The 10613-nt window shown below is 37.4% G+C and overlaps 1 protein-coding gene across 2 annotated transcripts; it reads left to right on the top strand.

The window, feature by feature from the left end:
* The first annotated feature begins 3155 nt into the window (after positions 1-3155).
* On the top strand, positions 3156-7696 carry LOC100378237 (proton-coupled folate transporter-like). Of its 2 annotated transcripts, XM_078013052.2 has the most exons (6): positions 3156-4231; positions 4537-4791; positions 5735-5818; positions 6514-6670; positions 6946-6992; positions 7244-7696. In XM_078013052.2, the coding sequence occupies exons 1-6, from the start codon at positions 3406-3408 to the stop codon at positions 7300-7302; spliced, it is 1428 nt and encodes a 475-aa protein (XP_077869178.1). In that variant the 5' UTR covers positions 3156-3405; the 3' UTR covers positions 7303-7696. The 2 variants fall into 2 exon arrangements, with proteins under 2 accessions (XP_077869178.1, XP_085362612.1); XM_085506486.1 differs by lacking the exons at positions 6514-6670; positions 7244-7696 and having other exon boundaries at positions 6946-6975.
* The last annotated feature ends 2917 nt before the right edge of the window (positions 7697-10613 follow it).

Raw genomic sequence — 10613 nt, 5'->3', positions numbered from 1 at the left:
GGTGAAAGGTGTGCACATATCAAATTTTTAAGCCAAAAACTTATTTGGCTAGGTCATTTCCGAGTTTATATTTGAAGTACGTCGTGACATTGTATGGCTATTTGTACATGTACATTATTGTATTTCAGTGTTGTGCATTTTGGTATTTCCGGTGGATTTGGTATTAGGACACTACTGAAAATAAGTTGCTCTTGCGACTTTGTAAGCTGTCCTAGGTATGGACTTCGTTGTGGAGTTCCTTGGAGGAAACCTAATTGTGTTTCTATTTGCGTTGGGTTTTTGTGTCATTGTGTTTCATGCTTTTAAAAATTAAAACATCCTTAGACTCGAAATATGTTTGTGAAACAGAAAATATGTTATGGTCTTATCTTTATCTGTAATTTGGGCGTTGATAAAGTATCGACCTAAAATATATCACATTTAATTTGTTAAATTTAAAATAATCGTCGGTGTTCGTGGGAATTTTGCCGCGGCCTAAAATAGACAGAGCTTCATTGAAGTACTTATTTATGTAAAGCACAAATGGATAAACGCCTACCTTGTGTTGCCCCCAATGTAAATAACATTTAAACCGGGATATGCCATGTAGAATTATAATCGATCACTATTGGTTTATCGTGATGTCATATTAACGTCATGATATCTTAACGAATATAATTACGGGGTGGGATAGTGCCCAACCACGGTTACTAGTAAACGTGGCCGAACTTAGAGTTCCCGTTTGATCTTATAACGTGAGCGCACCGGGCTATAATACATTAGAAGCCTTGGCACAGAACTTCCAATGTGAGGGTTAATATTCAAATCAGAATGCATTGTTCCATCTTTGCTTGCTAAGGACCATTTATTCGGCCGAAGCCTCAACGTGAGCCGGATATGAATGGCCAACTTTAGCGAAACCGTGCGATTCGGACGATGGCATTTTTCCGTTGTTGAGTAAACTTCGTTACGAAGCCGGTTAGGGTTCACCGGCAGTACAATGTCTACTAGTACTTCACACCTAGCAAACATACACAAACTGGCTGGTGGCAAATTTCATCAAGATATTTCTGTATTAAAATGTTGACCAGACCTGGAAGATAGTCTTTGAGGGGAAAGTATTTGTTAAAATTTAGAAGTTGGAAATTTAGCATGTAATAACGAAATTAGAAGCCCTATAGACGTGGTCTTTACCAGGCATATTCAATGACGAAGTTACAAATTCATTGGGTACAAGTTACAGTGGCGGCGGTACAGGGTGGCGGAGGTGGCGGTCGCCCCCTCGAAAAAAATATTTGGGCGTCGCCCCGTTAAGCTGAAAGCCTTTGTGTCAACAAAATTTGCCCCTCAAAATGCTGGAAATAGCGTTTCAGAGAGTCTATATTTCAAAATTTTTAAGGGGAAGCATGCCCCGGACCCTCTAGTAAGGTCGCGTCTTCCCGCAAGGTTGGTGAGCAAATCTCGCCCCTCATGCACAATTTTAGATCATCTGGAATAATAGGAAGGAAGCAAATCTTCACTCAAAGATAAAGGATTTGAATTTGTTTCTGATTATATTTATATAATGCTGACTTAGGATGATTTGCAGGCTATACAACTGCATTTAAATGAAATGTTGGGCATCTGTAGAATAATTAAAACACTCCCAAAATAAAGGGATTTAGACAACCAGTTTACTTTGACATTGCTAAAATATCTCAGAAATCTGTGAAAGATGACAACTTAAGAAGACCAGTTAGTGAGGAATACTAAGGGGCATTTAGTTTTATCACAGGGAGCCCAGGAACTATAATCAACTGTAATACGCAGTCTCTATGAGCGGGGGGGGGGGGGGGTATCGGCTGGTATCTCGTGTAAGAAATAGACAAGGGATGAAGGCCAGCTCACATTTTTTAAACTCGAAAAAACAGACGAAAAAAATAAAAAATAAAATCTAAAAAAAATACCAGGTTGAAGAATATTAGTTGCTCCTTCGAATTTCGCCAAAGCCTTACCTACATTTTACCGATATCTGCAGAATAAATCAAGAAAACTACACAAATTTACTCCATTTATGAATTCCTAACGGTTTGCCCGAACGCATGGCACAGTTGGAGGCGTGGCCTGTTCAGCATTTGTCAACAACCAATCACAAGACTGGTTACGAACCACATCGAGCCTTCATCCCTTGTCTATTTCTTACACGAGATACCAGCCGATACCCCCCCCCCCGCTCATAGAGACTGCGTATTACAGTTGATTATAGTTCCTGGGCTCCCTGTGCTTCAACGTGTCAATTGACACTCAAATGCGCATTTTATAATTCATACTACTACTGTAATATTGTTTACAAATTATTATTCCGGTAATTTTAATTTTTTTTTCTGCTATATTATCAACACTGTACTATATTATTACAAATTCCGTGCATAAATGAAATAAACATAGACAAAAGAATTCTATTTTGGAAAAAATAAAGTGTTTAAAAGGAATTTATGCACATAAACAAAACAAGACAAAGTACTGCACCACCTTTTGTAGTACTGTGTTGCAAATTCACTGAAACCTGACGTTTATGATTGCTTCAGAAAGTGTCCAATGTTGGCTAACAGACCCATCGTAGTTTTTCTGAAAAAATACATCTTCTCAATGAATTATAATCACACTACTGGAGTCTATTTAATTGAGATAAAGCCTAATAAGTCAAAGCCATATTTTTCTCTCTTCAAGCTGTAGAATAAAACTAATTATCATTAGGAGTAGGATATTGAAAAACTAATGTAAAATCAACAAGTTGTATTGAAATGTAAACTTTTGAATTATGTTACCAATAAAAGTTGCTTGAATACAAAAAAATACATATATATTGTCTTTTTTAATTATGTTATAAAAATAAAGTTTTAAAAATACTCATATCATAGAAAATTTAGATTTAATTTAATGAAATAACCGGCCTATATTCTAAATAATGAGCTACTAGTCAATGCCAATTACAACGGAGGAAATTGTTACTTACACCAATATATATTGTTAAATATGTATAATTATCTATATATTTGTGGAGTATGAAAAGCGTCTGCAATTGTCTTGAAATACCCGCACTTGTTCTCTTACTGTGACGTGAATAGTTGACGAGGACTTCAAAGGTGACAAAGGTTGGTGTATTTGCATATTGACTCATTGCTTTTGAGTGGGGTCAGCGATACAGTGCGGGTACGGTGTAAGTGATGAGACAAGAGTATTACACGTTGAATAATTTTGATGAGACCATCCCTTCGTTACGATATTGTGTATATTATATATAGCTGCATACCCTGGTCAAAAAACGAAACGGAGGCTACCGGTGAGTCTGACCGTGCTGTGGACGTGGCACCAACTTATACATTTTGAATCCATATCATTCTGATCCGGTGACTTGTGTAAGGGTTTCAACTGTTAGCTACTATCATGACGTCACTACGTAATATTATAACCGTGGAACCCGTGTGTCTACTCTTCGCATGGTCTATGTTTATGCAAGGACCCATTACGCAAAGCCTCATAATGAAAAAGGTCTGTGCCGATTTGTACAACGAAACAGTATGTACACATCTTGGCCAGTACCCGGATGCTGAGAACCAAGTACACTCCGTCTCCTCTCACTGGATATTCTTCACGGTTCTGGGAATCTTGCCAAGTGTCGTTACGTCGATGTTTATTTGTTCCTGGAGCGACACAGTCGGGCGTAGACTGCCTATGCTCATACCGTCTTTCGGTGCTACTCTGGGTAGCATAATTCTAATTCTAAGTTCTGTGTTCATGCATTTGCCATATCAGCTTATAGTAGTAAATAATATATTAGTTGGACTGGGAGGTGGCTTCGGCACGTTGAACGCACTGACAATGAGTTATATAACAGATATCACAGACACAACGAATCGAACCAAGCGAATCGGAATTGTGCATGCCATGATTTTCCTTGGCGGTACGCTTGGACTTGTAACCGGCGGAATCGTACTGGACAAATTTGGATATGCCGCAGTCTACATCCTATACCTGTCCCTACACCTTTCTTTACAATTGTATGTCATCATGTGGATTAAAGAATCTCTCCAGTCCAAACCGCATGATGGCGCTAGTGGCGAACCACAAAAAGTGCGATGTGGTGGACTGTGCAATTTGGAAAACCCTAGAAGAGTTTTTAGTGTAACTTTCAAGAAAAGGAGTGGAAACAAACGAAAACATCTTCTCATTCTTATCTGTATCAATATGCTAGTTATATTATGCGTGTCAGGTAAGTGTATGCCTTTATAAGGATTTGTCATATATGTATTTTTGAATCTACAATACTTATTTTTAGTCCGCCAATCGTGTTTATTTTGTTTATTGCTTTAAAATTCATTACTATTTCGTGGCGACGGTCTCAACAAATGTTTATCTGCAGACCGATGTTCAAGGAATGCCTGGTTTTCCTTTTTTGTATGACATACTTTGAACAGCTCGTGACGATGATGGTGCATTATTATTGTTATTTTCAAGTACTTTCGTAAATCTCGTCGCACGAATTAATTTCTAATTGTTATTGTCTTTTGTGTTCAGGACAAATGGATCTGATTGTGTTGTTTACTAAACACAGTCCTCTTTCCTGGTCTGGTTCGCTGATTGGTTCATATCTTGCTACAAACAACATTCTCACGTCTCTCTCATTATTGGTGGTTTTTCCAATATACATGAAATGTACAAGTGAAAAGACAAGATTGCACGATATCACATTGGCCCAGATTGGATTTGGATTTCAAGTTATTGGCTTCGTTATCGTTTCTATCGCCGTGGTAACTTGGATGATGTTTGCAGGTATTCGTTTACCATATGATAGAATTTTTCTTCTTATTCTATAACCAGATCTATTTCCTGTGTTGATTAATTCACTTCAACTCAATTTTACGGCTGATCTGCACTGGCTCGGAAGATGAATTCTGATTGGCTAAAAAAACAAAAAAACTTGTGGCGTTGAATGCACGTTCATTGTCAGTATTGTTATGCAAATTCAAACTAGCTAATCATTTACAACCTTCCGAGCCAGTGCAGATTAGCCCCAATTTTAATCTGCCGGATTAGTTTAAGGATGTAGTAGACTTTCGTTGGACAAAACAGAAAAAGCTTGATAAAAATAAACAATAATGATTAATGACTAACAATTTTTAACTGTTATTGTAGCCCTTGCAACACTCTATCCAAAAAATATGATAACACTAATGTCAACGTTAATTACGTCACATGACTGATAAATAAACAAAATCGATTCTTCTGCTAGTTTACTGTTACTAGAAAACGAAAACAGTTAGCCAAAATATTTTTATGAGAAAAAGAAGACTACAATGTTCTCAAACATAATGTAAAATAGATAGATTCTGAATTGTTTGGTTCTTTTACAAAGTGGTGGAGAAAAATTCTGTAATAAATTAGAGTGCTCTGTTTTCACAGGTCAATTAGTCACGAACTATTACTGATACTTAAAAAAGATTTTACATTTTGTTTTTAATTGATCTTGAGTTCAATCTCTGAAAAAATCAATGAAATTGGACGAGAACTGTTCGCGTAATCGTTATTTTTGTGGTTTTAGACAACTTTTCAAAGGGCTGAAAATCAAAAACTAAAAGTAGCACAGTCGAGAGAATATGTTCTGTTCAGCGCATCGCAGTCAGTTAGTTGTTGATGTTTAAGATAGCTATTGTGTTGGTTTTATACAAATTTAACTGTTAATATTTATTTGGTATTATTTATGAATTTGTTTTAGCTTCGCTGGCAAATTTGGTTTCAGCATTACCAATGGTCGTTTTACCATCCCTGCGTTCACAGTTGGTCTCTCCTCATGAGATGGGTAAGTCAAGCCAAATATTCAATTTAAATTTAATTTTTATTTATTTATTACGTTCCCATGGTGATGAAAATGTTCTACCTTAGTATATGTGTCTGCGTGATATACTCGCACCCCATCATGCCCTGATGGCGTCCTTAATTTTCTGGAGGTACCGTTTAGACTGGTACTAGTTTCAACGATGTGCGCAGACCACTACCTTTTTTGTTTCTGATTATAACAGACCCTCTACTGGAGGGTCTATGATTATAAGCACTACATATTGTGTATATATATATATAATTATTATTACTAGTGTAGTATTTCGTGAATGACCCGGATGATATATTATATGTGCAATATATACAGTAATCAAAGAGATAGTTGGCCAAAAATAGATAATGACCAAAAATAAAAAAAATTAGATCGAAGCAGAAAAATCTCGGCAATTGTCTGGAGCGTCTACGCGCGTACAAAACTACTGTTTCAATGTTATATCTAGAATCCTTTCTGAGCCGAAAAATATGCACATATTTTATTTGATAATGATTGATATGTATCAGCTGTGTATTAGAATTAGACCTAATTATTCAACCACTATAAGTCTCCACCATCATCTAATAATAACGTTTGTATTTGTCTTCAAATGAAAGACCATGGGTTTATTGAATGACCCTCTCACAGATCACATTTTTTTTATAAAATAATATGGATTCCAGGTGCAATGTTTGCTTTGACGACATCAATAGACCCTCTGTTTCTTATAATTGGTTCGATGCTATTCAATAATCTGTATCCGGTGACGTTATCTTACAATCCAGGGTTTAGTTTTATGGTAATGGCGATCATCACGTGTATTCCAATTCTCCTGCTGCAGTGAGTATTAAAACAGGCCCTGGGCCCAAACAGCCGTACCCCGGTCGTGCGTTTCAACGCGCCCTTTACGACGACCTGTCGCGTGTTTGGGGTTGACGCAATCTAACTGATCTTTTATTTTTGTTATTAATTTATTGAGTCATCACATTATATATTATGTATAAGATATCCCCAGTGATTCCAGTCCTATGCTGTTTCCTGTACGATAACCACCTGCGAAGTGAATGCATTGGATATATATATAGATTGACAATGTTTTTGTTCTTATTCTGTAGATTAATAGGCAGTGATGTAAGAAAAGCAAATAGGTTAAGTGAAAAAGGTTCGTATTGAGACTGCATGCTGGCACGGTGATATTGACGTCATTGTTTCACAAATAACAGTGTCACTAATGTGGATATTCAGTAAAAAAAAAAGGACTCATAAATTTCGTAGTTGACAAGCGTTACAGCCCAGGGTGTAATATCTTAATATTAATTTATGCTTCCGGCAGAGTTTCTATAGAGAATCTCAGAAACTGTTGTTTTGCCGTACCGTTACTAATGCTATGTCAACGTCTTCTTTCGTTTTCAGGTGACGTCTTGGAAGCCTTGGTGGAGCAACCGGATTCCGAGGAAGAGATTACCAACTGAATCGCCACCAAGCAACAAAAGAAGCAATCATTCCAGGGGAATCGCCACCCAGTGCAATCTAGGCAGTCAACACGGGACTTACAGGGACGATAAGTCCTAGTCAATAAAACCCCGTCGTCTAGTTCGTCGTGGATCGACCAAATCCAACCAATCAACAAATTTCACCCATAACACTGTTGTATAGATTTTTAATGGACTTTGACCAATAAGATTATAGTTCTATGTTCTGAGTATGAATTACATCCTAGTTTGAGATGCTGTCCTCCGAAGGTCGGATATTAAATGCAATATCAGCCTCGGGCTCCGCTACCTACGTGTTATTTTCACAAAGGCGTTTAAACAGGATGCAACTACTTTGCCGACTATCAATTGAATAAAAGTATTATATTATTTATTATATGACTTATTTGTTCAGAGTTCCCTCACTCACAGTCAGTTAGACAACTCTTGTATTCGGGATACAGCTGTTCACCGCATACCAATTGGACAGAAATGTTTTGCGTACATCACGTTTTCCCTGGACGCTGTTTATCTTGATTGCCCCTCAGCAGAATGTATAAAAAAGTGACATTAAGTTCCATTCCATTCGATTTACTTACACTTTGATAAAATTACAAAATAGTACTGTCCCAGTACGTGAATGACAATACGTGTGTTCATATACTCAGTGGCAACAGTGTTTAATCTATGTGTCATACCTTTGGAATTTGGCATGTAGGCCGCACCAGGATGCGAGTCAGTCGAAACAACACAAACAAATTAGTTCTCCGGGACATTTGCTCGCTCGTCATTTATTTACCAGTAGTTACAGCCAACGGGCGTGATTTTTTACTATAAATCTTGCTAGTTGAATTACCCAACTTAGAATAACAGCGGGACATACAAGCCTTTTCATATAGGTTTTCCACCTTATCCCAAAAGTGCTTCCCAAAACTATAAAAAAAAACGAAATGATAAAGCATAACATTTTTAATGACGCAAACTTCATATGCGGACAAGAATGGCGCTGATAAAATAATAAAAACTCATTGTAGAAAGTCACGTCATATGGTCTATGGACAGATGAAGGCAATTTGCAGTGTCGTGAAAACATGGCCTGTATGGCACCTGAGCAACCGAATAGCGTTCTCGTACACTACTTTTTGGGATAATAGCTGAGCAATACATGTACATATAATTGCATACAGTATCTTGATTGTCTTTTAGCTTCGCCATTCACTCACATTTTATTTTATTGAAAACCCCAAAACAAAATAGTCAGAGAGGAATACACATCTCAGTACCGACACGGTGACATTGGGCAAACACACACAATGACAAACAACCAAGACGTTGTTTGGATGTTACTTTGGATGTTTTGAATGCACGTTTTGTATAATCTCAATAGCATTTTGTTTAAGTTTGAGCTGGTCGTAACGAATACACATCACAGAGCTTATTTTCACAAGATTCCAAAATTCGTTAAACGTCGTGTATTTTGTTACTCCTACTGATCAACAGTTTTTGGATACTACTTCTATGTGATATATGATTCGACGATTAACACACGAGACTATTAATGTCTCAATGACGCCGTATCACTCAGGACGTTCATTAAATATAGTATATCCGTACCTTTTCGTTTCACCCTAAAAGGTATTGTCCTACCGTAAGAGCCTATTTGACTAATTTCCTGTTGTATGCAGCGTACGCCCCGATTAATAGTCGCGCACATGTATGAAGTTCACGGATTATCCACATGTAAGATTTATGTCAATTAGTTTTGTAGTATCGCTCATGGTAGAATAAACCTCAGACTTGTATACTAGTATTAGTCTGAGAATAAACGAACCAATACATTCCGAAATGTGTGTACCCGTATTGCGCATTGTAGCTGGTTGGCCATCATTAGCATGTTTTACCACTTCAAGAAATGCATTTGCCAAATAGATTTAGGATTGAGCATTTGAAATTCGACTGAAACTCATTTTTCTATGCCAATATGGCAGCATTTGTTTTTTCTCGACAGTGTTCAGAGGCGCTGGCACGACATTTTGCATTTAGGAGTGACGATGCAGTAACACCTCACCTCCCAAGGGTCACACAATTTAGTAGGTAAATACTACTATTATATTTAGAAAAAGACTAAATCATGTAACCACAATCTTTCTAAAAGGGGTTCATATTTTTTTTTTGTGTGTTTCAAAAAAATCCTCCAGTCCCTCCTATTATTCCAAATGGACAAACCTTCTGTAACTAGATTCACGCGCTGGGATCAAGAAAGAAAACCATTGACAAGCTGGAAACCACTTTTTAAAATTCGTTTTACTCATTGAAGAACACAATTAATGGTGACCCTTTTGTTATCCCGTTATTTATTATACAACTTATAATACTTTTTAATTATGTAAGTTAACATCGGACATCACATGCCCGTTGGAGTTTGCGTCTGCCAGAGTCTCAAGTACTAGTATGTGTTTCCCCGGGGGGGGGGGGGTTCACTCTATATGATGTTACTACCCCATGTGCGCTCCAAATTTAGCGGGAAAGCGGGGTGTTTTTCACCTTCCAGAGCGGGCCCGCGCGGGAGGCAAATAGGCCCAGTTAAAATGCTAATGTCTGCAATAAGCCACCAGAAATAAACTCACAGGGTTGCTGCACCCGCTGTAGGCCCGCTCTTGCAACAAGCACTCTCATACACCGCCCTAGGCCCAGAATTGGCGGACCCATAGCCCCGACTAGACCGCAAACGTCCGCCTGAACTTTCCCACTGGGACTTACCCGCCACTTCCAACACGAGCATACGGAAAAGGCTTATTGTAATCGAAGAAACGAAACGAAACAGGATAACACACATAATAAAAATTGAACTGTATTCAGTGAATATGGGTTTTATATGCTCAATATTTACAAAATATTTGCCGAAAATAATAATATTTAATACGTATATGGCTCGTTTCGCTAATTACAGATAATCACAAATCTGTAATTAGCAAAACAAGGTTCTTACACGTCCAAAATTTACAACTGTCGGTGGAAACTTGACCAGTATATTTAGCTTTCAGTAGTATATAATAAGTTAAACATAAAACATTTGCTGAAAATCACGGTATTTTAATTAGTAAATGGTTTGTTTCGCTAATTACAGATAATCGAAATCTGTAATCAGCGATACAAGGGTCTGACACGTACAATATTCACAACTGTCGGACGAAACTTGACCAGTATATTCACCTTTCAGTAAGAGTATATAACGAAATAAAACATTTGCCGATAATAACAATATAATCAGTAATCGGTTCGTTTCGCTAATTACAGATAATCGAAAATCT

This window comes from Saccoglossus kowalevskii, chromosome 2, assembly GCF_978046115.1.
Source record: "Saccoglossus kowalevskii chromosome 2, keSacKowa6.1, whole genome shotgun sequence".
In the NCBI taxonomy this organism is placed as follows: Eukaryota; Metazoa; Hemichordata; class Enteropneusta; family Harrimaniidae; genus Saccoglossus; species Saccoglossus kowalevskii.
Note: the sequence above shows the minus strand (reverse complement) of the source record. Positions and strands in the feature narration are given on the sequence as shown.

Bases quoted from the DNA above. Each gene is read 5' to 3' on its own strand.
- LOC100378237 (XM_078013052.2), top strand. From the start codon at position 3,406: ATGACGTCACTACGTAATATTATAACCGTGGAACCCGTGTGTCTACTC. The intron at 5,819-6,513 runs GTAAGTCAAGCC...TATGGATTCCAG, and splicing joins GGTCTCTCCTCATGAGATGG to GTGCAATGTTTGCTTTGACG. The intron at 6,671-6,945 runs GTGAGTATTAAA...CTTATTCTGTAG, and splicing joins ATTCCAATTCTCCTGCTGCA to ATTAATAGGCAGTGATGTAA.